Source organism: Symsagittifera roscoffensis, chromosome 5 (assembly GCF_963678635.1).
Source record: "Symsagittifera roscoffensis chromosome 5, txSymRosc1.1, whole genome shotgun sequence".
NCBI lineage: Eukaryota > Metazoa > Xenacoelomorpha > Acoela > Convolutidae > Symsagittifera > Symsagittifera roscoffensis.
In genome coordinates, this window is record NC_087066.1 from 57845896 (window position 1) to 57873271 (window position 27376).

General features: G+C 35.9%; 3 protein-coding genes across 3 annotated transcripts; all 3 read right to left on the bottom strand.

Moving 5' to 3' along the window:
- Positions 1 to 804: 804 nt before the first annotated feature.
- On the bottom strand, positions 805 to 25803 carry LOC134846950 ((Lyso)-N-acylphosphatidylethanolamine lipase-like). Its single transcript, XM_063864393.1, has 9 exons — positions 25800 to 25803; positions 15582 to 15760; positions 14601 to 14743; positions 14230 to 14387; positions 13832 to 13949; positions 5137 to 5343; positions 4742 to 4957; positions 3957 to 4045; positions 805 to 1952 (listed from the first exon to the last, which is right to left on the bottom strand). The coding sequence occupies exons 2-9, from the start codon at positions 15743 to 15745 to the stop codon at positions 1800 to 1802; spliced, it is 1248 nt and encodes a 415-aa protein (XP_063720463.1). The 5' UTR covers positions 15746 to 15760; positions 25800 to 25803; the 3' UTR covers positions 805 to 1799.
- LOC134846277 (protein UXT-like) lies at positions 16999 to 19040 on the bottom strand. Its single transcript, XM_063863559.1, has one exon. It carries the CDS (start codon positions 18125 to 18127, stop codon positions 17639 to 17641), a length of 489 nt encoding a protein of 162 aa, XP_063719629.1. The 5' UTR covers positions 18128 to 19040; the 3' UTR covers positions 16999 to 17638.
- LOC134846276 (uncharacterized) lies at positions 20156 to 25388 on the bottom strand. The gene is made up of 4 exons (XM_063863558.1): positions 25151 to 25388; positions 21954 to 22129; positions 21252 to 21455; positions 20156 to 20855 (listed from the first exon to the last, which is right to left on the bottom strand). Exons 1-4 carry the CDS (start codon positions 25353 to 25355, stop codon positions 20598 to 20600), a joined length of 843 nt encoding a protein of 280 aa, XP_063719628.1. The 5' UTR covers positions 25356 to 25388; the 3' UTR covers positions 20156 to 20597.
- Positions 25804 to 27376: the final 1573 nt, after the last annotated feature.

Here is a 27376-nt window from a genome sequence, read left to right on the forward strand (position 1 = left end):
GAATCCATCATGCATTCATTTAAAAATAACATTCAAACTAAACGATTGTTTCGCTAAACCGTACGAGCTGCTCTGCTTTTTAGGTGGAATCGTCTGCCCCTGATTAAGAGCAGAAGGGTTTTCTGGATCAGGAAATTTTATTAATATGCTTCTAAGGTAGTTCCTTTACCAAAACCAACCAAAGATCTTAAATCGTTACAGCGAGAAATTCCTAGCAAAAAAGTTTAATCCAACCCACCTTAAGACACGGCTTTTACATCACTGATGGATTCAATGAGCAGCGACCGCCTGTGAGGACTGTATTTGGGGTCAGTCCAAAGAGACGTGACAATTACATATAAATAGTTGGTAAGACCAATTCTGGACTACGCCCGACGCGCTAAATCCTACTCGGCGAGTGATGCCGCCGTAAATAAATTCCGAACAGTGTAGAATGCATATAGTGATCGGTGAACTAAAATGAGTCCCATTGAACGCCTAATTCAAACCTAATCAAACCAAAAAAATACGCCCCAATGATATCGAGGTTTACAAAGAAGAACCTGTGTAGCTTTTGGAGTAGAGAAAGAGTCAGAATATTTCAGCGAGTCCGACCATTTAAGTAAACCTCTAACCATAAACCATAGAGTGAAGAAAAATGCACTTACCTCTAAATACTTCTGAGAGCATAATTTTGCCAATTTCACACTTTATTTCATGGAAGCTGATCTAAAATTCTGCTTTCTCTAAACTACTTACCCTTCTGACACAAGAAACCGCATTCATCTAAATTAATCTAAACTACTATGTAACCTAAATGCCAAATTTTTTTTTGATATGCTATCAATTTCTTCTCTATCTGAGTAAACAAGTGATGATAAAATAGGTCCACCGTATAGATAAAAAAAAGAATTCAGCAAGCAATTGTGTGAACAATTTACACACTTCAAGAAAACTTTGATAGAGCATAAAGTAGCACCAATAGAAATGAGTAAACACTGTTAAACAAGTTAAACTTTTTAAACTACCGGTATCATAGCAAAAATAAATTTCAAATTTGAAAAAATTATAATTAAACAATCCATTTACAGAAAAGTACTTCTTTAAATGTAGATTCGATCCCACATTAATGAGTTTATACGATCATGAAAACCAGCAAAACTTAGCTTCAAATCTTAATTTTAAAATTGTTCCAAGTCTAACATTTGCATTTTTTACAGGTTGATAACATCAATATCTGTCCGAAGGAACAGGCAATTAGTAAAATGTGATGAAAAATCGAAAAAACTATGAAATTTAAAACGTCTCGCAAACAACAAGCTTACTCTATGTTAAAAACTTCCATCCATTTGCGGTATAAAAAGGAGCCACCCAGCAACTTCAAGAGAAGCACAAAAATGCATGCTAATCAATACGCAGGCTATTTCCAAAAACTTTAAAACCCATTGAAACTTTTAGGGACCGAGCTATGTTTTGTGACCTAAGTAAATATCATAGCTTTATTCGAGCTTTGGTTTACAACGAGTAGACTTACTTCGACGTTAATCAATTGTTAAAACTCATTTTTACACCTTAGAAGATATTAGATCAGTTACGCACACAATAGACACTGTTCACATTCTGTTGAATAGCCCGCTAGTCTCGCCATTCAATTGTAATCTCCAGTCAAATTGTTGTCCTTTAATAAACATGCTCCATTGCTTGATCTGTTCTCACTATTAGAAGCACCTTCCATTCAGCAAAATCTAATCTTGTCGGCGCTGAAATGTTTCGTAATCTTTTCTCTTCATTTTTTGGATTTTGCTTGATATCATATGAGTTCAAATGATATTATTTTGTTTGTGTTGTTGTTTTTCTGCTGTCACTGCAGAAGTGGAAGACGAAGGCGTTAATGAACGTGACGAAGATGAGACTACTGTAGTCGAGTTGTCAGACGATGACGTCATCATTCGCTTCACTTCGTGCTCCATCACCTGAACCCAAAAAGCACTCATTCAACCTTTAGCACACTGACAATCAATCAATAACTCATTGTCACGCGTGTAGTTTGGTAAATTCGATATGGTTCTAGCAAAATTAATGAAAAGGTAATGCACTCAAGATTGTTTAATTACCTAGAAAAATTCGGAGTCCTCTATGGACGACAATTCGGTTTCCGAAAAAAATCCGCTACGATTGATGCTCTAGCTGAACTAACAGAAAAAATCAGACTAGAAATAGATAAAAAATATCAAATACAGATCTGAAAAAAGCTTTTAATACACTTGACCACAAAATTCTGCTAAAGAAATTAGATAGTATTGGGGTAAGAGATATATGCAGATTGGTTTGAAAGTTATCTATCTGAACGATATCAATGTGTTTTCGTGAATAATTGTCAATTTGATAGATTGCCTGTTAAAACGGGAGTCCCACAGGGATCAGTCATTGCCCCCCTTTTTTTTAAAATTATATATTAACAATATGCCTAAACTCGCGTCACATTCGAATATTTCCCTTTTCGCGAATTACACCAACGTTACTAGTGACAGCTCAGTTTTTCAAGATTTCTAGAATGATTTATCAAATCTGGCCGTTTGGCTTCAATGCAATAAACTAACCTTAAACTCTGATAAAAACAACTCTGACAAGTTTGAAAGAAATCGAAGTGCTTCCAATTTCCTTGTTGAACTTCAAAATGATACATTTCACCCTAAACTTTTGTGCATATGTCTCGGTGTTATTGGAGACTTAACACTTACCTTTATAATTTTAAAAGAAAAAATCAAATCAAAACTAAGTCGACATTGCGGTGATATATCGAAAATGAGAGACTGTGTACCCAACATTCTGATGTTTTTCTTAAATCTTCAATTTTACAGAAATGTTTTTTCATATTACACACGGAAGTCAGGAGTGTCCACTTATATGCATCCTTTTTGAAAGAAAAAAAGAAAAGCATGCTCATTAACAAATAGAAGTGCCAGGCTGTTGAATATTTTGGGTCATAATAGTCTATTACCAGAAAACCTCGAAAACATGTAGGGAAAAGATCAATGCAAACTATCCAATAATTTCAGAAACAACTACATTCTTGATAATGTTGAAATATTAAAACAAATTTTTCAACAAACTTTTGTCAATATTATTTCAATAATCATAAAAGATGCCTACGCAATGCTTTTTATTTCACGAGATAGGGCGTTTTTCTTCTCATTTTTCAAAGAAATTAAAAATTAATGACATTAGTATTACTATTAATTACACTTGTTTTCTTACAATCGTATACCGGAAAAGGGCAATTAACGCGAAAAAAAAACACTGACTTTGTTGAAAAACTGAACTTTCGAATTTCAAAGACAGAAAGAGATGCATTTTAACCTCTTTGATTTTCAAGAAAAGTTTCTGATTGGCGTTTTTTTTTATAACATTAACCCAACTTGAGAAAACTGGATCAATAAGTAGAAATTTTGTTCCACAGGAAATCTAAAAATAAAATTCCTATTTCAAAACTAGAATAAGTTCACGTTTTTTTTGCGCCGATTCCACGTTCGTATTTGGAGATTTCTTTTCACCTAACTTTCAGCAGAAGAATTTCAATTGAACTCAAAAAGTGCATATATACCTAAGTGTATTCATAAATTAATTAATAGGTAAGAAAGCACAACTTCTTGAATGCACATCTACATTTTTCTGGAAAAAAAAACAAAAAAAAACATCACCAAGACCTATATAAGAGTCTTCACTGCGTTCATTACTCTTAAAAACATCAAATTAAAACCATTCATCTACGAGGGAAGAACCAACATTCGAAGTGCCCTTGCATAAAAGCTACTGTTATTTTTTTGTTATTCTAATGGGCTGAAAATTGTTTTGTCGCCGGCAACGAATGAGCAAGGATCGTCGTGGGCCTCGAACCAGCAACATTTCAACTGAGAGGCAAAGGCCAAACCAACTTCACCATAGTAACATCGTATAAAAAGTTTACTTTTATGCACCTGCGATATAAGGCTGTTGAATAGATCTGGTTCATCTGCGTAAACGTGGTGAGAGGAAGCAGGTAAAACAGACAACTGGCATTCAACTCCTGCAACACAAGAAGATCTAAAGTTGTCCTGAAAAAACCGAACAATGATTCACCTTTGAGTGAAAAAAATAGTGGTTACAAAAAGGATTATTGTGATCATCGTCATTACCATGGACGGGGGCGGATCTAGGATTTTCTTGAGAGGGGGGGGGGGGGCGGCGGATTTTCAAAAAATTTTGACGACCTTTTTTTTAGGTCGACCAAATTGATTTTTCGAGCTCTCCCAAAACACTTTTTTGCCCCTATTTTGGTGAAATTTTCTGCGCCGCAGGCAAATTTTTGAAAAACAGTCAAAAAAGCCGTTTTTGGGCACTTTTTGAAAAATTTTGATAAAAAAAATAGCGTTTTTTTTGGCGCGAGCTCTCCCTCAAAGTTAGTATATATTGGCACCGAAGGCGCCCTTAGAAAAATTTTAGGGTCGGTCGGCCAAAAATGGATTTCTGAAAAAGTATCATAGAGGGGACCCTTTGGATCAGCAGGGGGTCGAATCCCTGAGGGGGGAGCGTCCCCCCCCCCCTAAATCCGCCCATGACCATGGAACAAAATAGTCAAAGTTACAATGTCCAGTCCCGTTGAAAAAATATATGCAATTCAAATTCATTCAAATGATTGACTGAAGGCAGGGATTTACATTCCAGCTAAATTGTCTGCTGGCGTCTAATTTACTAAATTTGAGGTATATTATCATTGGTACACCTTTCAGATGCAATTGTTTCTGAAGTCGGTAGGCGACATCCTTGTATCTCCACATCCATGACTCACTGCCCAGTAGCATTGTTATTCTGGAGTCCTCCGGCACCTGATCCACCCTCTGGATCATGCCCTCTCTAGGCCACGGAAGTGGACTGCAGATATTGTGGAAGGCAGCTTCTCCCGAAGGCCTCTGCACATTACAGTGGTAGATATAGTCCGCTACACAACAAGCATGAAGTGATTTAATTCCAGTGAGTAGGAATGGAAAAATGATCTTACAAGTTCGGAATAAAACAGTGCCAGTCTGTTTTTGTCTGGTACAGTTAAAAATACTAAGATCCTGGCATTTATATCAACTTAAATATATTTCCAAACTATTCAACAATTGTAATAGAAACCTATTGTGCTGTCGGTGGTATGGTCGTACACAGAGTTAAATTTGCTCAGGATGTCTGTCCTCAGTTTGGGAATGAGGGATGGGGCAAGGCGGCCACTCACTCTTAAAATGGCCAATGGGTTGAATTTAGTGACCAAGTACACTAGCGGGGACAGCGCCCAGTGAACCTTGAAACGTGATGCCGCTTCCTCCGTCTTTAGCGTTAATCCTATTGAACAATTGATCTTTGAATGCTCCAACCAAGAACTCAATAACGGTGCACCACTAAGACCAAAAACGGTACACTATGAATGGCCTCAATTTAACCAATTCCGCTGAATGTGAACTTCAATGTTCAGCTATCAAAACCAAAGCCACCTCAAATTCCAGATGAAAAACATTGTGTGTAGTTTAACCGGTAGAATTGCCCTAGATTAAGATAGAGAGGTCCCATATAATTTGGAAATTCGGTGCCAATGCAGAGCAATCGTATCCTTTTGGTAGATAAGAAGACGAGTGTATGTGTACAAGGAACAAGGTTCCGACACAAATTGTTCCGACCACACTGATTGAAGTAAAAAAAAATTCAAAAATAGAAAGTTTTTTTTTGAGCTGCAAATTTCTGTTTTAATTTCATTTTTTTTCGTAGAAAAAACAATTGAATTATGCAAAAATGCAGGACAAAGTGATTAAAATAGCTCAAATATTGCTAACATTTTTTAGAACAATTTTTTCAGGCCAGCCTCAGATCAAATTGTCTAAGTTAGTCTGAAAACTGAAAAAAAACTCTTCAGACCAATTGTTTCTCGACATTGAGAGAATTTTTCGATTTTTTCGGAATACAAATCACGACCAATAGGGCTTTAATAAGACACCAAACTTAGGTGACAAGGATCTATGTAACAGTTACCCCCTGAAGAGAGGGTAAGTGTTAGCAGGTTAAGTTTCGATCAATCAGAATGCAGCAAAATTCGAATTATAAACTCTTAGTTTTATTTATAATTCGAATTTTGCTGCAAAGTGCGAATCTATAGCTTTTATTTATAGGGGGTGGCAATTCTTTAGTAGAAACCACGAGGGAGGCGATTGTTAAGCATATCAGATTACATAAAATTAGACGGAAAGCTAACTAAACACACAGAAGCTAGATGTACTTGTTTGATATTGAATGAATTTGCTATACAGATGCGGCACAAAGTGCGATTTCAAAAATTAGACTTTGCTAAAACCTTAGTCGTTTCTCTACTGAAATCAGTAAGAAGAGAAAAAAATTTTGAGAGAATTAATTTTCCCAAGGAGAAATTTTTCTCATACAAGAAATTATAGAATTGCAGTTTCTGCAGAACCAATTATCGCAACCCGTTCTGTCAATAGAACTTTTCATCTCAGATTGATTTGATTGTGCAAAATTTATGAAAATTCAAAGTACCAAAAAACGGTCAAAAGTTCTAAAAAACGTTCAAGCAAGTTAAGTTATGGCCGCTTAAGCAGAGAAGATTTCCAAAGCCAGGTTTCTCGATTGAACACAACCTGAGAAATGGCCCGATAGTTTTCGCGGAAAATAAATAATTTTGCAAAAAACTGTCAAAGTTTCAAAACTTTGACTTGTTTTGAGACCATAACTTCTTTCCTAAACAAACAGGGCATAGCCAATTAAAAAGTAGGGCTTTCAACAACCTATTCATTATATTGAACCTATAAAATCAGATTTGGCGAGAAAAGTCCAAAAAACAGTCAAGAAATAAAAAATTTTGACGATTCCGAAAGCCATAGCTTTTTATGTGCAAAAATCACGCAGTAAAGTTATGCACAAAACATTCCCGCAACCTCTAATTTCGATTGAACCCTAAATCTCAGATTTGTGAGGGTAGTTTTCGAGAGAAGTCAAAAACTTTTAAAAAACGGTCAAAAATTCAAAACTTTTTTGAGAAATTTTTGACTTTTCAGAGGGCGACAACTTCTTGTGAAAAACATTTTGTTAGTATCAGCTAAAACAGAGGAGCTTCCCACTACCTGTTATCTCATTGAACCCATAATATCAGATTTGACAGATAGTTTTCGAGAGAAGTCGAAAAGATTCAAAAAATGGTCAAAAATCAAAAACTTGACTATTCTGAGGGCCATAACTTATTGTGCAAAAAAATTTTTGGTCGTAGCCACTTATGCAGGGTAGCTTTTCAAATCAGTTCTTTTCATAGAAACCAAAAACTCATATTTGAGAAGGGTAGTTTTTGAGAAAATGAAAGAAACAAAAAAAATGGTTCAAATAATCCCCCACACTTCTTCGAAGGCTGTGGACAGAGGAGTCGAGTAAAAAAGACTCTAAGGGAGTAGGCAAGAAGTAAGACGAGTAAATGGTCTTTAAATTGATACCCTTTTTTGAAAATCAAGAGAAGTTTCCGGGAAAACGGTCAACAAATAAAAAAATTGACGATTCCGAGAGTCATAGCTTTTTATGTGCAAAAATCACGGAGAAAAGTTATGCACAAAAGATCCCGTAACCTCTAATTTCAATTGAACCCAAAATCTCAGATTTGGGAGGGTAGCTTTCGAGAGAAGTCAAAAACTTTTAAAAAACGGTCACAAAATCAAAACTTTACTTTTACGAGGGCCAAAACTTGTAGAGCCAAAGCTTTGGGCGTAGTCGCATACGCAAATGACCTTCCCGAAACCCGTTCCCAGAATTGAACCCAAAATCTCAGGTATGACTGGGTAGTTTTCGAGAATTTTTTGACTTTTCAGAGGGCGACAACTTCTTGTGAAAAACTTTTGTTAGTATCAGCTAATACAAGGAGCTTCCCACTACCTGTTATCTCATTGAACCCATAATATCAGATTTGAGAGTTAGTTTTCGAGAAAAGTCGAAAAGATTTACAAAATGGTCAAAAATCAAAAACTTGACTATTCTAAGGGCCATAACTTTATGTGCAAAATTTTTTTGGTCGTAGCCACTTATGCAGGGTAGCTTTTCAAATAAGCTCTTTTCAATGAAACCAAAAACTCATATTTGAGAAGGGTAGTTTTTGAGAAAATGAAAGAAATTAAAAAAAAATGATTCAAATAATCCCCCACACTTCTTCGAAGGCTGTGGACAGAGGAGTCAAGTTAAAAAGACTCTTAGGGAGTAGGCAAGAAGAAAGACGAGTAAATGGTCTTTAAATTGATACCCTTTTTTGAAAATCAAGAGAAGTTTCCCAGAAAACGGTCAACAAATAAAAAAAATTGACAATTCCGAGAATCAAAGCTTTTTATGTGCAAAAATCACGCAGAAAATTTATGCACAAAAGATCCCGCAATCTCTAATTTCGATTGAACCCAAAAACTCAGATTTGGGAGGGTAGCTTTCGAGAGAAGTCGAAAACTTTTAAAAAACGGTCACAAAATCAAAACTTTACTTTTACGAGGGCCAAAACTTGTAGAGCCAAAAGCCTTGGGCGTAGTCGCATACGCAAATGACCTTCCCGAAACCCGTTCCGAGAATTGAACCCAAAATCTCAGGTATGACCGGACCGGGTAGTTTTGGAGAAATTTTTGACTTTTCAGAGGGCGACAACTTCTTGTGAAAAACATTTTGTTAGTATCAGCTAATACAGAGGAGCTTCCCACTACCTGTTATCTCATTGAACACATAATATCAGACTTGAGAGTTAGTTTTCGAGAAAAGTCGAAAAGAATCACAAAATGGTCAAAAATCAAAAACTTGACTAATCTGAGGGCCATAACTGATTTTGCAAAAAAATTTTCGGTCGTAGCCACTTATGCAGGGTAGCTTTTCAAATCAGTTCTTTTCATTAAAACCAAAAACTAATATTTGAGAAGGGTAGTTTTTGAGAAAATGAAAGATATAAAAAAATGGTTCAAATATTCCCCCAAACTTCTTCGAAGGCTGTGGACAGAGGAGTCACGTAAAAAAGACTCTAAGGGAGTAGGCAAGAAGTAAGACGAGTAAATGGTCTTTAAATTGATGCCCTTTTTTGAAAATCAAGAGAAGTTTCCGCGAAAACGGTCAACAAATAAAAAAATTGACGATTCCGAGAATCATAGCTGTTTATGTGCAAAAATCACGCAGAAAATTTATGCACAAAAGATCCCGCAATCTCTAATTTCGATTGAACCCAAAATCTCAGATTTGGGAGGGTAGCTTTCGAGAGAAGTCAAAAACTTTTAAAAAACGGTCACAAACTCAAAACTTTACTTTTACGAAGGCCAAAACTTGTAGAGCCAAAAGCCTTGGGCGTAGTCGCAGACGCAAATGACCTTCCCGAAACCCGTTCCCAGAATTGAACCCAAAATCTCAGGTATGACCGGGTAGTTTTCGAGGAAAATTTTGACTTTTCAGAGGGCGACAACTTCTTGTGGAAAATATTTTGTTAGTATCAGCTAATACAGAGGAGCTTCCCACAACCTGTTATCTCATTGAACCCATATTATCAGATTTGTGAGTTAGTTTTCGAGAAAAGTCGAAAAGAGTCAAAAATGGTCAAAAATCAAAAACTTGACGATTCTGAGGGCAATAACTTTATGCGCAAAAATTTTTTTGGTCGTAGCCACTTATGCAGGGTAGCTTTTCAAATCAGTTCTTTTCATTGAAACCAAAAACTCATATTTACGAAGGGTAGTTTTTGAGAAAATGAAAGAAATTTTAATAAATGGTTCAAACATTCACCCACACTTCTTCGAAGGCCGTGGACAGAGAAGTCAAGAAAAAAAAGACTCTAAGGGAGTAGGCAAGAAGTAAGACGAGTAAATGGTCTTTAATTGATACCCTTTTAGAAGTTTCGGAGAAAACGGTAAAAAAAAAATTGACGATTCCGAGAATCATAGCTTTTTATGTGCAAAAATCACGCAGAAAAGTAATGCACAAAAGATTCCCTCAGCCTTTAATTTCGATTGAACCCACTATCTCAGATTTGGGAGGGTAGCTTTCGAGAGAAGTCAAAAACTTTTAAAAAACGGTCACAAACTCAAAACTTTACTTTTACGAGGGCCAAAACTTGTAGAGCCAAAAGCCTTGGGCGTAGTCGCAGACGCAAATGACCTTCCCGAAACTCGTTCCGAGAATTGAACCCAAAATCTCAAGTATGACCGGGTAGTTTTCGAGAAATTTTTGACTTTTCAGAGGGCGACAACTTCTTGTGGAAAATATTTTGTTAGTATCAGCTAATACAGAGGAGCTTCCCACTACCTGTTATCTCATTGAACCCATATTATCAGATTTGTGAGTTAGTTTTCGAGAAAAGTCGAAAAGAGTCAAAAATGGTCAAAAATCAAAAACTTGACAATTCTGAGGGCAATAACTTTATGTGCAAAAAATTTTTTGGTCGTAGCCACTTATGCAGGGTAGCTTTTCAAATAAGCTCTTTTCAATGAAACCAAAAACTCATATTTGAGAAGGGTAGTTTTTGAGAAAATGAAAGAAATTTAAAAAAATGGTTCAAACATTCACCCACACTTCTTCGAAGGCCGTGGACAGAGAAGTCAAGAAAAAAAAGACTCTAAGGGAGTAGGCAAGAAGTAAGACGAGTAAATGGTCTTTAATTGATACCCTTTTAGAAGTTTCGGAGAAAACGGTAAAAAAAATTGACAATTCCGAGAATCATAGCTTTTTATGTGCAATAATCACGCAGAAAAGTAATGCACAAAAGATTCCCTCAGCGTTTAATTTCGATTGAACCCTAAATCTCAGATTTGTGAGGGTAGTTTTCGAGAGAAGGCAAAAACTTTTAAAAACGGTCAAAAATTCAAAACTTTACTTTTACGAGGGCCAAAACTTGTAGAACCTAGAGCCAAAGACTTTGGGCGTAGACGCATATGAAAATGAGCTTCCCAAAACCCGTTCAGAGATTTGAGCCCAAAATCTCAGGTATGACCGGGTAGTTTTCGAGAAAATTTTGACTTTTCAGAGGGCGATAACTTCTAGTGAAAAAATTTTTGTTAGTGTCAGCTAATACAGAGGAGCTTCCCACTACCTGTTATCTCATTGAACCCATAAGATCAGATTTGACAGATAGTTTTCGAGAAAAGTCGAAAAGATTTACAAAATGGTCAAAAATCAAAAACTTGACTATTCTAAGGGCCATAACTTTATGTGCAAAATTTTTTTGGTCGTAGCCACTTATGCAGGGTAGCTTTTCAAATCAGTTCTTTTCATTGAAACCAAAAACTCATATTTGAGAAGGGTAGTTTTTGAGAAAATGAAAGAAATCAGAAAAATGGTTCAAATATTCCCCCACACTTCTTCGAAGGCTGTGGACAGAGGGGTCAAGTAAAAAAAAGACTCTAAGGGAGCAGGCACGAAGTAAGACGAGTAAATAGTCTTTAAATTGATACCCTTTTTTGAAAATCAAGAGAAGTTTCCGAGAAAAGTTAAAATATTTGCAATAACTGAAAAAATTTCCAAAATGAAAAACTCGAAGTTTCAACAAAGCGATTGCTAAAACATACAACAACATTAAATGTGCGGAGAGTGCTTAAATTGAAACGTTTATCTTGTTTAATTTAAAAAGGCCCAAAATTAGTTCAAAGCGATGAAAAATAAGCCGAAACAATTGTGGCCGAGGAATTTTTTAACGATACAAAAAAAACATAGGAAATACGAAGTCAAAGTAAATAAAATTAAAAAACGTAGGCGTGAATCAAACCTTAAGAAGATCATTTAAAAGGCCCATAGAAAACAAAAACATTGCCAATCGAAGATTGGAAAAAAATCATGGACGCAAGCAAACATTAAAAAACACTGACTTTGTTGAAAAAATCCAGCCTTTCGATTTTCCAAGAAAAAATGGATGCTCTTTAAGCTCTTTGAATTTCTAGATTAATTTATGATTGCAGCTTTTTCGATAAAATTAACCCAACTTGAGAAAACTGGATCAACAGGTAAGGTTTTTATTCCGCTGGAAATCCATAAATTAAATTCCCTTTTCGAAACTAGAAATCGTTCACGTTTTTTTCGCGCCATTTGCATGTTTGTATTTGGATAGTGCTATTTACGTCTTTTTCAGCAGATTAAATTTTATTTAACTCAATTATACTTAAGTGCATTCAAAAACAAATCAAAATATATGAATGCACATCTGTAGTTATTAGAGACTTTAAGAATTTTTCCTAGACCTATATAAGAGTCTTCGCTACATTCATAACTCTTAAAAATTCCAAGATGTGACAAGTAAACCGACAACAGATAAGCAGACAAAGAATTGGCCGACATTTTTTTTGAAAGAATATTTCCCGTTTGAATATTTCCCTCTTAAGAAATTTGAAAACAGTAAGAATTAAGGTAGCAATGAGTCCAGACGTCTAGATGAGTCCTGTAAACCAAGTTGTTTTCGGGAAAAAAAAGTCACGTACCCAGTTAGATGCAAAACCCTTGCTATTTAAAAGGGTAATCATTGATGAAACATAACTTATACGGTAGTTTTTTTTTACACAACTAGCAGATTGGACGAAACGCAGAGCGCTAAAAAACCGATCGCTAAATAAAATTTCCCAAAAACAAAAAAGTTTTGAATCCCTTGCATATCAAAAGAAGTATCACAAATGAAGTATAAAACGTTAACCCTTCAATTAAAAATATTTTTTAATGCATAAATTACACGATTGCGATATAAGAAAAAACGATACACATTTAAGAAAGCTCGAACGAACCTTGATTGTAGTCGGTAAACGAACTTCAGGCAGATAACAGTACATTATGTCTTACTTCTCATAATTGTAGTTTTGCATCGACGTCTAAATTCTTTCTTTTGGTCACGTCTAATTTGCTTGCCATATAAATTTTCAAGCCCAACCACCATTAAAACCTTACAAAATTTCCTTGAGATAGTCAAAATTGGCTGGACAAAAATTAATGAGAGGACCCTACGCCATAGTCCTTCTCATGGCGTTAAATGAACCCTACGCCATACTTCCTTCCCATAGTTCCTTCCCAAGTTCAAGGACGAACAAACGAATGCGGAAACTTTGTTAGAAAAACTGTGCGCAGGACAAAATAGCAGACCCAAAAAGATTAAAAACCATTAACTCGACAAAAACTTAATCACTATGATTAGGTCAAATCAACCCAACGATATCATTGGTTTTTGAAAGGTTGTAGTTCTAATATTAAATTATAAGCAGAACCTCTTTTGTTTTCAATTTTCAAATTTATTCCATATTGCCAAGCAATTAAAAATTTTCCAAGTTCAACTATTTTCATTGATTTTTCCAAACTGAGCTAGAACCCATTTGAAACCGGCAAAATAATGGATACATGCAAGGTGTTGATTTTCTTTCCCCTCGCCCGACTCTCTAAGGTTGAACCCCTTTTTTGTACCCTAGATATACCAGTTATCACATTTACCCAAACTTCAACTTTTTTCGGAAAATTGAAAAAAACAATTGTCGCCGGGGATTCCATCATTTTATCTCTATAGTGTGAGTCTAACGCTTTAACCAGTATTTCATGCGTCCTTTGACTTTTATCTGACTTATTGTTCGATATTTGGTTCTTTGATCTTTAATTACGCTCATGATTGATTTTTTAAAGCGCAAATCTGTCGGCGCCAAAAGATCAAGGTAAAAAAATTCGCATGGTTTTTCACTGTTTAGTATGGGACTGTTTTTTGGAAGTTTTTATTGATGTTTCGGTTTCTTTTGTATCAGAATGTTTTGTATGGGACTGTTTTGTATATGAACCCACTCTTCGTATGATCGGAACAATAATCACTCATCTTACCTACCCCATGGGTCTGCGAGGACGAGGTGTTGGACTCTGGTGGGATGTTTAAGCATGTAGAAGTAGCTCAAGTAGGCTCCGAAAGAGTGACCCACAAGCACAAACTTATCCAGTGACATCGCCTAAACATATCAACTTACTCCGTTCTCATTCTCTCTAGAGCCCCATAACTACTTGTTGCTATATATCAATTGAAGTCAAATAGCAAAAAATATCGTTAAGGAAACTGAGCAAAAACTTCAGTTTAATTTCGAGAAAATTGACTTTTAGGTAAACAATTACCATTATTGAAAGTACACCATGCAACAGAAGAGATCAATTAAATTAACTTTGAAGTTAACTCTTCAATATTTATCTCATCTTCAAAATAATAATGAAAAACAATTTCTTGATAAAAGCCACCTTTCGCCATTGTTCCAAACTTTCGACGTATTCATCCACACAGGTTTGCGAATCTTTGGAAAAATTGTAGTTCCTGGAACTATTCGCAAATCCCAGCAGATCCAGGGCATGGACAGGAGCTGTGGCAGCCAGAGTTTCGTAGTTCAAAACCCAAAGACCTAGTGCACCAAACAACTAAACTCTGCAACGAGAAAATTGGCGAGCGAGAGACATGAATCGTCATTTATTTATTAGAATCAGTCAAATTGTGATTTTAAGCTATTTTTAACAAAAACTCTCCAAGGCTGCACTGATAATCTTGACAATTTTGACAAACACTGATACTTTTCATGAAAAACTAGCACTATTTTCTCTATTTTTTCAAAGCTGACCTAGTCCGGATCCGAAGCCATGAATCATTACAAGAGGCAGAGACGACCATCTTCTTTTCGTATCTTCGTCCTTAGAACTCTCTTTTGAATGTTGGTCTTGCTCTTGCGACTGTTGGTCAAATGATATGGTCCGAATATTGTACCTCGACATTGGACCAGTCATGAGCATTTTTAAAAATCAGTATTTAAACTCAATGTACACTTATCAGTCTACAAAGAAAAAATAAATGCCCAAAAAGAATGCAAACAGGCCAATATTACACTTTGATGTGTGAAATTACACCTGACTACAGTGCCAATAGACAAAGATTAAAAAGATTTTTTAACTATTAGGTACTTTCCGTTATTGTTCCGACCTTTTTTTTTGCTTTTTGTTTTCCACGCAAAATCAGGTACCACATATAATGAGCGGACTGGGTTGATTGATATATCATACTAAAGCCATTTCAGTCGTGATTCGAACCACATTAAAAAAAATCCAAAAAGTTTTCCCAGTGTCGAGAAAAACCGGTTTGAAATTTTTGTTCTTAGTCCTTATTCGAGCGAATCAAGCAAGCAAGCAGGCTTAGAAGCTGAATTATGCCTAATTTAGGACCTTAAAACTTAATTTTAAGCAAGTAACCAAAAACTTCAGCAAATTTTTTTAAGTTTTTTTTTCTACAATTTTGCCCAATTTGCTTATATTACTATGACTGTCCAATATGCCTCAATTATATTTTTACGTCGGATCCTTTATCATACCAAGCAGAAAAAAACTACACTAATTTGGAAAAAAAAATTTCTAAACCGTAGTTTTCTTAAGACTATGGTCGGAACATTCTGTGCTGCTTGTTTCGACTATGCGAACAGACAATATATTTGAACTGACAAAAAAGACCACTTGAATTGTGTAACAGTATAATGTTCAAGACAAAAAGACTCAATGATCGTGAACATTCTGCGATTTGCTGTATGTTTTTCTTAGCGTTTTGTGCTCATTACTGGTGCGTATTTTGAGCGCTGCTTCGACCGAATAGACGGAATCCCTTGGAGGGTAGCTCTATCATCACATCTCTGATCGAGTAAGTGGTCTTTGGAATACATCTCAGTATTGCAGCCTCCGCTTTCGCCAACATCTCCTCGGAAGAGGGAACCCACAATCCCATCACATCAATAAACCTTAAAGTCAGGCCCAGTATTATAAAAATTCTGAGCACAAAATTATATTCATAAATCTGACATTAGATCGAACAGCCACACAAAGGGACAGGAAAAGAGATCATTAATCACCAGTAACAAAAACTCTTGTGGCATGCCTTTGAGTGCGGTCTGCAAGGAGACAACCACGTATTCATACTCGTCAGTAAGTACACAAATACTGTATAAACTAATCAGACTCGAGACGAGCAAGCTACGAAAGAAAAAAAAATTATTTATTAATAAATCGGTAATTTTGCTTTCTGATCTCGATTCTGATTGGTTGATGCAGGATTTGTCTACTTACTGACGAGTATGAATACGCAATTGTCTACTTACTTACTTCTACCTAACCGAATACCTTGAAAAACTTCGGGTAAAACAGAAAATTTATCACTTGCGATTCAAAAATGAATGACTATGATTGAAATCAAATAACAAAATTGCAAAAATATCCCAAAATATCCGGAGCAAATCTAACTGCACTATTAAGAACTCTATAAACAGCTTTCGAAAAGCTAGAAAGAAGCTTTCAAAAAACTCCTTTATGTGGGAATTAAGTCAAAACAAGCTGACACAAAAATCTAAAATAGCCGAAAGTTTTCAATTTGCAAAGAAACTGGAATCGAACTCCTGGGCTCTGTCGTCTCAAGCATGGGTGCTACAGCAAATTGGAAGAAACCTGAAACTTCAAAAAAATCGGGCTACGGGAATCAAGCCGACAAAAATAGGCAGACCACCGATAGCCCGAAACAGCAAAAAAATCATGTTCGCAAAAAACAGGTACCGGACGGATTTGAACCACAAGCCTTTGCCGTTTCAAGCAAGTGAGTTACCTCTACGACACATTCTCCGGCTGGTTGACTGAATTTGAAGTTGTAATCAGAAACCGTGCATTCGAAAAAGGTGCAACGTGCTGAAAAATGAGGTCTTAAAATTAGAGATCATCCAGTGAACAAAGTTGTTTACGGGGAAAAATTGTAGTACCCGATTGTAATACCCTAATTATCGCAAGGGCAAAAAAAACATAATGCACGAAAAATCTGTGGCAGGGGTGGATTAAGGGGGGGGGGTCCCCTTTGTACTATTTTGAGATATCCATTTTTGCTGACGGACCCTAAAACTTTTCTGAAAGCGCCAATATATACTAAATTTGAGGAGAGAGTGCGCGCCGGAAAAAAATCAATTTTTGATCAAAATTTTCCAAAATAGCTTAAAAACGCTTTTTTTGGCCTATTTTTTCAAAACTTTGGCTGCGGCGCAGAAAGTTAGGCCAAAACAAGGACTTTTTAGTGCTTTGAGAGAGCTAGAAAAATCAATTTGGTCGACCTAAAAAAAGGTCGACAAAATTTTTGAAAATCTGCCACCACCCCCACCCTCTCGAGAAAATCCTAGATGCGCCCCTGATCTGTGGTATGCACAGTAATTTTTTTGCAAGCTAACCAGATAAGTTGTAGAATCAGCTAAAACTAATGAAGCGTTGGGCAAAATACCGTTCAAAAATCATACAGTTTGTCGAGCCTCGCAAGCATTCTTTTCATAAGCTAAAAAAGCATTCTTTTCGAAAATCAATTTACTCGAAAAAACATCAACACTTAACTTTCGACATCAAAACTGAAGAATATGTGCAATCCCAATCAAATGTTTTTCTTTTCCAGTAACGCATTTTAATCTCAACACACTTAAGCAGAACTTAATCTCAACACACTTAAGCAGAACTTAATCTCAACACACTTAAGCAGAACGACTTCCTTGCCTTAAAAGCGAAGGCCATTCGTTGACATTTCTCTCTCGCTGCTGATAGATAATGCGTTAAGTCTAGCTCGGGTTTGATCAGTCAGCGATCAGTCTGGGTCCAATTATCACAGCACAAACTCTCGCCTCTCTTTCTCTGGATCAGCTGAAATCCCCTGCAGTTCTCGAAGAGCTTCTAAAGTCAACTTGATGAAAGCACGAATCTTCACTATCTTCTCGTCCAACTCTTTTGCCCCACTTTCTAGTTTCTCGATTTGACCTTGGATGAACTCTGTGGCTTCTGGTAACGTGTATTCTAAATATATTCCCAATCCTATTCTCACAAACACCATTGAAGTGTCGGGTATTTTAGCAGTCACGTAAAAGTTGCAGCCGAGGTCGTACTTTGTCTTCAGATTGGATCCTATTCCGTTTTCGATTACAGAGTCAATCACCGCTTTTGTGTTCATGTATTCTATGCACTCCATGTGGATTGTGTCAAGTTGTTGCAAAGTTTTCTGGAGATCTCGTTTCAAAACATCATTTATGTATCGCTCATACTCGAGTACTTTCGCCTCAACGTCTGCAGGCTTGAAAACTTCGGCGACTGGATCCATACTTACTTAAAAAGAGATATTTCTGAAACTCCCAAGCAAATTCAGAATGAAACTTTGATAATTTTTGATTATGTTGCACTGATGCGAGATGAAATTGGTAATCTAAAAAACTGAACTTTACCTGAAACTTTAAATGTTTCTCTAGTGAAATATATTAGAATTTTTTTTTGGTAATTTAGAATTTTCCCTAGAGCATAACATTTTTTAAAAATTTGGACGAAGTCGCTTATTCAGGGGACTTTCAAACAACCTGTTCGTTCGATAACAACCTGAACAAAGCATTGAAAGCTAGAGCAGATAGAAAATGAGAAGGCGGTCACTAAGTCGAGTTTTTTTTTCAACAAAAAACCTATACAAAAATTTTAAACGTTTTCTCGAATGATGTTCAATTAAAAAACAAAAAATCGGGGAAACACTATCTAAAGCGTTAAAAAAACTTTCAAAGCCCATTATCAGAGCAGAAGACAAGCCAACAAAACTTGGGTAGACTTTCACGGAGCCTGACCAAAATTGTTGCCATAGAAAACTGAAATCGATAAATTTAAAACTACAGAAACACCTCCAATTACAGTGAAACTTGAGACCGACATTATGAATAGTCCAAGCGTTGCAAAGGAAGATCGCGAAAACTAAGCAGACAAACGGTGGTCCGGCTATTCACATTTTCCCAGAAAAAAAGGCAAACTTCTAAGCGTATCGAAAAACTAAAACCTTCAGATTTCAAGGTACACTCTTTAATAGTAGACCTAGTAATTTCGAAAGTAAAACCTTTGGTTAGCGTTTACAAAAAAAGGAAAGAAAAAATTTTGGTTCCCGATTACAAGTCACTTGCGCTAGCAATCGCAAAGATCTTAAAAACAAACCATAAAAAAATCAACTTTAAACGTAAACGATTTTTACTAAGACTTTTTTTTCGAAGGAAAAAGTGAAAAAACCAGAAAAAAATCCAATGACAGGGAAAAACGAAACTTTCTTCAGCAAAGAATGAATCATCTTTTTCACCATGTGGAGCTGGTGAAACAATCTACTCCCTCAACATTTAGTTTTTCTACGCTGAAAATGTTTTATCAACTTAGTATCCAAACACACACAAAAAAGAAATATACTTTCTATTTTCTATAACTCGCGACTACTTTTTCTTCAACAAACAGAAACACCAAAATCTGGTGTAGCGAAATCGATCCTACGACCAGGAGATTTAGAGTCCCCTGTCCTCTTATCTGCGCCACGGGTTCTGGACATTTTACTAACACAAGCCACAATTAAAGCAGCTACATATGCTAAAAAATTGTCAATGCGATGCAGCAAAACTGGCACCAAATATTCAGAGACACAATTTTGCATGCAATAACTTGTAGTATAACAAACTGAAGGCATCCACTCTACTATAGCATATATAAAAATGGAAAGCAAAAAGCCAAACTATGTATAAATTATGCATTTCAAAAAAATAGCGAAATATAAAGAGTTGGAAAATGTCTGAAATCGAGTTTTTAATGTGTCAAACAAATCGCTTTATTCAGTTCAATTGATGAAGTAAAAATGCATCAATTGTGTCAACTTATTGCTAATCAATTGTCAGAGTACATGCTATCAAAAACCCCTCGATGGCACCAAAAGTGGCACCAATATTTGCTACTTAAGTTAGAAAAAAAGATCAGTCGTTTTATTACACTTCGCTCACTAGTGTGATCACACACGATTCTGAAGCTGCTTTCTACCAATGCTGGGAACAATAATATGTAAGTGATTTGAACAATCTTGGAAAAGAGCCAAGGAACGCCAGGAAACAGAAAGAAACACTGACTACTAAGAAGAAATGGGGTCTACAGGTTCTTTGAACGCAAAAAAATTTACACGTTTTTGATAAAAATAAATCCATATCGAGATAGGTAAAATTTCCGCTTGGAAATCAAAGCCCTCTTTCAAAACTACAAGTTGTTTTTTCGTGGCCTTTGCGCTATTGGTGTTCGAAAAAGGAGCTTGCTTTCCTTATAACAAAGGAAATGAACTGAACATAAAAAGAAATTAAGCAGCAAAAAATCAAATTTGATTGAATTTACTGAACTTTTGCTGAGAGAAAAAAACCATTACGACCTACCTATATAAGAGTATTCACTACGTTCATCGACTCTAAATAAAGCACCAGCATATTGATTCAATATCCTGGCCGTATGAAAGTCAAAACTGTACTTTTACCGGTGAGATAAACCCCTGATAGGACTCCACGCCTGTATCCAATATATTAGCCCAAGCGAACCACTGATTGTATCCTGGCCGAATGCAGGTTACAGTTACAGTTAAGTGCTTTCAACTATTCTTCGACTGAATATAGTTAATATAAGCTCGAAAGACTGATAAAACTTGACTAACATCTAAGTTTTTAACAAAACTCAAATAACCAATAAGATATAACTGCGTGAAATCAGTTTCTACGATTTGAAAATAATCACAACTAGATAGCATCAAATCAAATTCGACTTGATGACGCAACTGAAGTTGAGGTCAAAATCGTTGACTCTTCTGATCTGCATTGTTCAGCTTCACTGTTGTTGTTGTTCGTGTTGAGGTTGGTTAGTCTCAGTCTGAGCATTCGACCACTAGAGGACGAGGAAGAGTTTTGAACTAAATAGTCGACTAAATTGTTTTCACTCGGTGTCTGCTGATTGGCCCCACCCGACGTGGGAGTCGCAGCATTGCCCTCTCTACTTGCTAGTCGAGACACCACCTTGAAAAAGACATTTATCAACCTTCAAAATGTCTCCAATCTTGATCTGATTTCTCGTAGAGAAAGATCAAACTTATCCCTGGAATTTATTGATTTCTGAGAGCTACAAGGCTTATTGTTAAATTCATGCTTTTTATATAAATCTTTCAGTTATGAGTGAATCGGGATTCTATGCCCTTCTAGGACACAGAGATGAGTTTGTGTCTTCAAAAAAGGGCACGGACATCATTTAAAAGCAATAACTATCTCATTTAGAAAAGAGCAGAGCAAATCGGAAATTAGCAGTCATTATAGAATATTACTTCCTTTCCTCTTTCTCTCTGAATGGACCACATCAAATTTCATTTCACATTAAGATACAATTTGAGTTCACTTTAGAATGAAACTATATTTCACCTTCCGTTTGCCTCCACTTGTTGAGGAGTTGGATGTCTGCTGCTGAAGCTGAGCTTCACTTGAAGCAGTGTTATTGTCCTCTTTATTACTTTGACCTTGTTGTTTGGTTCTCTTGAACTCCCGCTGGCTTTTCTTCTCATCCACAAACTCCTGCACTGCGGGACTCACAACACACCAACTGGAGTAGCCCAAGTCAACACACACCTACAGGCACTCAGACTATTCACATTATGCATAACAGTAACTACATGTTTCACCAAGTATAGTTTGTTGCTGAGCACGAAGATAAGAAAGCTCCGAGAACCAACAGAGCGGAGAGACAATAAACAAAATCAAATTTCAGATTCTTCAATATGCTCATTGGCATTTAATGATTAAAAACATCAAGTTTTCTTACCTTTTTTTTGAATTTTTTTTGAAATCACGAGTCTAATAGCTTCAATGCGATATAAAATCCGAATTCCTACGCTGTGTCTTTGTGTTGAGTTTGCGTGAAAAAAAAACACCTATATACGCGCAAATCCTCCCCACTACGAGGATCGGAATCAAAGGCGAGCTACCAAATTGCAAAGTTTAGAAGGATTTAGCTGTTATTCAACGAAATATTTCGGATAACTTCGATAAAAAACACATATTGATAGAAAATTGTCTTGAGTGAATTTATTTTAAATTTAATTAAAAAATATATATTAGTTGACTCACCCCAATGAACACAATCCATAGAGGGGCCATGATAGCAGCTGCGGGCATATATGACATTAGATTGTCGGTTGAGAGACAGAGGAGTACTTGGAAGGATATTTTGCAGAGGACGAAACAGAGGAACCACACTGCTCTATACTTGGATAGAATCACGTCACCTCCACTTGAACTACTGGCTGAAAGTAGGATCGTGTAAGGGCTGTGTGATTCAATGATAAAAACAACCTTTGAGTTCACTTTAGAATGAAACTATATTTAACCATCCGTTTGCAGGAAGGTTATATTCTTATAACATACCTTTGCTGGCATACTGTTTTGTTACTATTAATCCTTTTTTAAGATAACTTTAGATTATTTTGCGCGAGCGGGTTTGACAAATCTTCACCTAAGGGATGCTTGAGTCAGATGTTCTTTCCTCTTGTCCAGCTAATTTTATTTAATTGTTTTAATTGGTATATAATGTTATTTAATTGGTATATATTTAACTGGCATCAAAGTGACGCTTTCACACAACTACTCACTTCTTTAAGCCCAAGCTCAATCCAAATACTTTGAATCGAAAGCTATTTTAACTGAATTGGAAAAAAAATTGCAATGGGCTGCAAAAGTTTCGTGGTTAGAAATAGGATATAGTTAGCACAGAGGCGAAGCGGAGCTTCGCATCACTAGCAATACAACACAAACATTAAAAAAAACATAGTTGAAAAAAGTGAAAAATGTTGAAAAACAACGAGAGGCCAAGCTAAAGCTGCAGGTATACTTATTTGCTATTGTTTGAATTTGTTATACTGATTCCGGACGAAATGCGAAATTTCAAAAATTGGACTTTGCCCAAAACCTTAGTTTCTCTACAATAATAAGTGAGAAGAGAGAAACTTTTTGCGATATTGGAATTTTCTCAAGGACAACATTCTCTAACAAAAAAAATAAAGATTCGCCTTTCCTGTGGAAAAAATTCTCCAACCGGTTCTTTCGATTGAACTTTTCACCACAAATATGCTAGGGCAGTTTTTCAGAAAATTCTACAAAAAGTTAAAAATTCAAAAACTTTCCCAAATCCATAATTTTTTGTGCAAACAGCATGTCGTGGACACTTAAGTATTGAAGATTCCCCAAACCGGGTTTCTCGATTTAATAGTTAACCTTAGAACTGGGACGGTAGTTTTCGATTAGAGACAAAAATTTCACAAAACTTAGACTTTTTGAAGGTCGTAACTTTTTTTCATCAAAAAATTGGGGGCGATCAATTATAAAGGCAGACTTCCAACAACTTGAAACTTTTTTTGGCTTCTTTCGAAACTCGTTTAACATATTGGTGCCATGTACCTGGCGTTTAGCCTACTTTTGGCCATACAGTAGAGAAACTGATCCTCGTCTCACCTTTTAATCATAGACTAGAGAACTTTTCCTTTCATTTTGACTGTTGTCTCTAGGTAAATTCATTATATAGTGATACTAATCATAATAAAATAAATAGTAAAATATTCCTAATAATAATCGTAGTAGAAATAATAATCATGATAATAATATTTAAAAAAATAATAACAGAGAGGCAAAGCTGCGGTTCGCAAACACAAGCGATAACAAGACAAAAAGCAACTCTATAAAAAGCAATAAGAAAAAATAGAAATCAGTCTCCAATTTGTAACAATTCAGCTACGACTGAGATTCGAATCTGCGACCAAGAGATTATGAGCCTCACACACTAACCACTCAGCCACGGACGCTTAATACATGAACCGCTAAAACATTTCCAATGCTCTACAACTGATGGGACGACCATTTTGAAATACCACTCCACAAACACTTGCCACAAAATAGTAGAGAACAGATGCTTTGCAACTAACAATGCTACAGTGAAATTTCCATATAAGTGAAAACTTTTAATAAACACTTTTATTTGCTAGTTAGCTTAAAAAAAGAAGGTTCGTACTAAAACACCAATGCTCGCAAGCTCAAGAGTAATAATACTAATAACACAGAGGTGAAGCTGAGCTTCTCGCCACTTGCGATACAAAACAAGAAAACCACTAGATCGGCAAAAAATCGAAAATGTCGAAAAAATTAGATCTATCGAAACGAATTAGGCTAGTCTTGAAACAAAAACATGCCAAGACAACAAAACGCAAAGTTAGCATCGGAAGAAAATTTAACAAGCTGTACCAAAGCCGAAAATACCTTCACAGAAAAATGAAAAAAGCCAACAAGAATTATGACTTATTAAAATCATTAAGTCCCACTCATCTTGAAAACACAAGCACACAAAACCTTATTCAATCTTCATATGAAACAATATGAGGTCACTAGGGCGATATACTATAGGCTGAAACAAAAGCCAAAAAGAAAAAAATTACAAAAGCCGGAAAAATTCAAAAAAAATTGCCTTTTAATAAGTTATTAAGTCGTCCTCACCCCCAAACACACACACGCACATACAAAATTTTTTCACTTCTCAAAAAAACGCAATATGGGGTATTTAAGCTGATTTTATATAGGCTGAATCCTATCAAGCGGATCAAAGAAGAAAAAATAAAAAGCAGAAAACAAAAGGATGTCATGAAAAACTATAAATTCGACTAAGATTTTCAGCATTTTGCGCAATCCAGAGGGGAGCATGAGACTTATGTTTTCCTGAATCTCTCAACAATTGGTCACTACGCCGACAAAAAATGAGCAGAAATCATTTGTGCAGAATGAATTTTTTAAGCGAAGAAAAAAGCAAAAAAAAAATTATACATCAAGGTTAGTAAATTTACAAATAGCGGAAAAAAACCGAAACACTAAAAACAACTACAAATTAACTTGCGTGCAGCAAAAAGAAAAAATCTACAATGTGGCAACTAGGCAGACAAAACATAAGCAGAAAAGGATTAGCCGACAACAGAATATTTCCCATTTGAAAAAAAAAAAAGGTCCTGTTAGATTCTAATCTGAGACCTTGGCCATCTCAGGCGCATTCGCTACCTCCAGACAACGTGTAGCTGAGAGGCGAAACAAATATGAATTTATTAAGAAAAGAACCGAAATTTACCATTTCTAATTTTGATCATTCTGTGAACAAAGTGAACCATTCAGAAAAAAATTAGTGTACCCGATTGCAATACTCTTGCTTATCGCAAGGGTAATAATAAAAATTCTACTATGATTATTTTATACGATTTTATTGAACTATAACGCACTATATCGCACAGCCCTACAATTCGTGGCGTATGACTGTAAAACTGGTACTGTCGACAGTAGAATTTGAGTGAGGGATAGAATGAGAAGGAGGAAGTCGAGTAGCCACATGGGGGTGAGAACTAGGAACCAGCTCCACTCAGTAGGTCCATCCAACTTCAGCATAATACACACATTCAGCGAGATGAAGAACAAGTAGAACATAAGCACCTTGTGCACAAACATCGTCAGTCGACTCACAAAAAGACACGACAGCTAGTTCTGAAAATTCACAATATTTCATTAAATATAATTCTAGGCCGCTTACAACTCCCAACAGATATAACCCAAGATCCGAAATGGCTTCATATCACTTGGAATACTGATAGAAAAAGGTCTTCATTCTTTCATAAACTGCGGATTTTGCCTATTATAACACCACAAAATAAAAAATCCGCTGTTTAAGTGCTTAACTATTAAGGAGAAAGAAATGACGTTTCTCCAAAATTCTAATTTTGCTTATATTTTTTGATGACTAGACCTCAACTAATTGTTCCGACTTTCAAAGAAAGTGAGGAATATTTATGCTCGGTGTGTTTTTTTATTCAGTCAATTTTCGACTTGTTAACTAAGTTTTTTTGACTGAATTTTTTTTATATCATCTGAGAGGTATTGTTATCCTGAGCTCAAATTTAATAAGATATTTCACCTGTGATTATTTTTCGTTTAAAAAATTTAATCCTCTTATCACAGACGTTAAATACAGCAACTTTTCACCTATCAAAATGGTGTATTTAGCGTCTCGTATTGTAATAATAGGATTACGTTTTTTAAAACGAAAAATGATACAGCAACTTTTCACCAATCAATAATCGCAACTTTACAAAAAATGATCACAGGTGAAATATCTTTTGAATTTTGAGCTGAGCATAACATTATCTCTCAGATGGTATAAAAAAATTCAGTCTCAAACGCTTCATTACGAGGCCAAACTGTGCACTAGATAGGCGCACAATTTTGTGTCTGTATGTACCTGGATTCCAAAAACTAATATTTAAACATGTTCCAAAATGTAAGTGGATTCCACTTACAAAATTTCCGTGGATTCCGCGTACACATGAGTGTAACGTAAATTTTGTCGGCACATTTGTTGTGTCGCGGATTCCGCAACAAGCGAATATAGCTAGTTGTTTTGGATTCCGCAACTGTAAGTGGATTCCAAAAAAATGAAAGCCGAATCCGCAAATGTAAGCGGATTTAGCAAACTGTAAATGAATTCCGAATTTTGTTCAATACTGAACTTGCATATGAACAATTAAAAGCTAGAGCTGGAATTCTTATCTCTAGCAATTTGGAACTTAAAAGTGAGGACTTAACCATCGTCAGCGGAATCCACGAACAAGTCTGACAGTTGCGGATTCCGCGACAGCTCAATTTAACTATACACATGTCTTATTGTTTGTTTGTGGGCTCCACAAACTGTTTTGGATTCCGCAAATACGGTTGCGGATTCCGCAAATTCGTCTATTTTCGGAGCGATGTTGAGCGGAACAGTGTTTTAAGTTTTTGTTTGTGGAATATATTCCATAACAGCAAAGAAGATCAAAGAAAAGTAGCAATGTTGTGGATTCCGCGACAAATCTGATTTAGGTCTGTAGTGGAATCCGCATACAATACACAGAATGCACAGTTTGGCCTCGTAATGTTAGTTAACAAGTCGAAAACTGACTGAATAAAAAAACCACACCAAGCATAAATGTTCCGCACTTTCTTTGAAAGTCGGAACAAAAATTAAATCGTTTTAAACGCCTCCCTGAAATTGCATTTCGTTAGGATCTTCTCCTAATGGCTTCTCTAGAAAATCATTAAAGACAATTGCAGAATAGATCGATTCAAAAAGTTTTCCAGCAAGGTCAATTAAAGAGAAAATAAATCTAATATGGTCGGCTGGCATCAATTCGCAAGTAAATAGTAAGTGTAGCCGGTTCGTGTACAAGCCGGTTCCGACTACAATAAAATATGAAAAAACACGCTTTTGTGCCATTTTTTGAGCAAGAATGAAAGAGAGGGACCGAACTAGGCTTGAAAAATAAATCATTATTTCAGTTGACCACAGTTATCATTGCAAATTTTATAACAAAATGATGACACACTCTTACTGTTTTCAACTTTTGAAGTCAATTTTACATATTTTCGAGCAATAGTGAAGCCTCAAAATTTTGTTGTTTCAACTATGACTTTCATTTGCAAGCTTAATAAAATTTTAC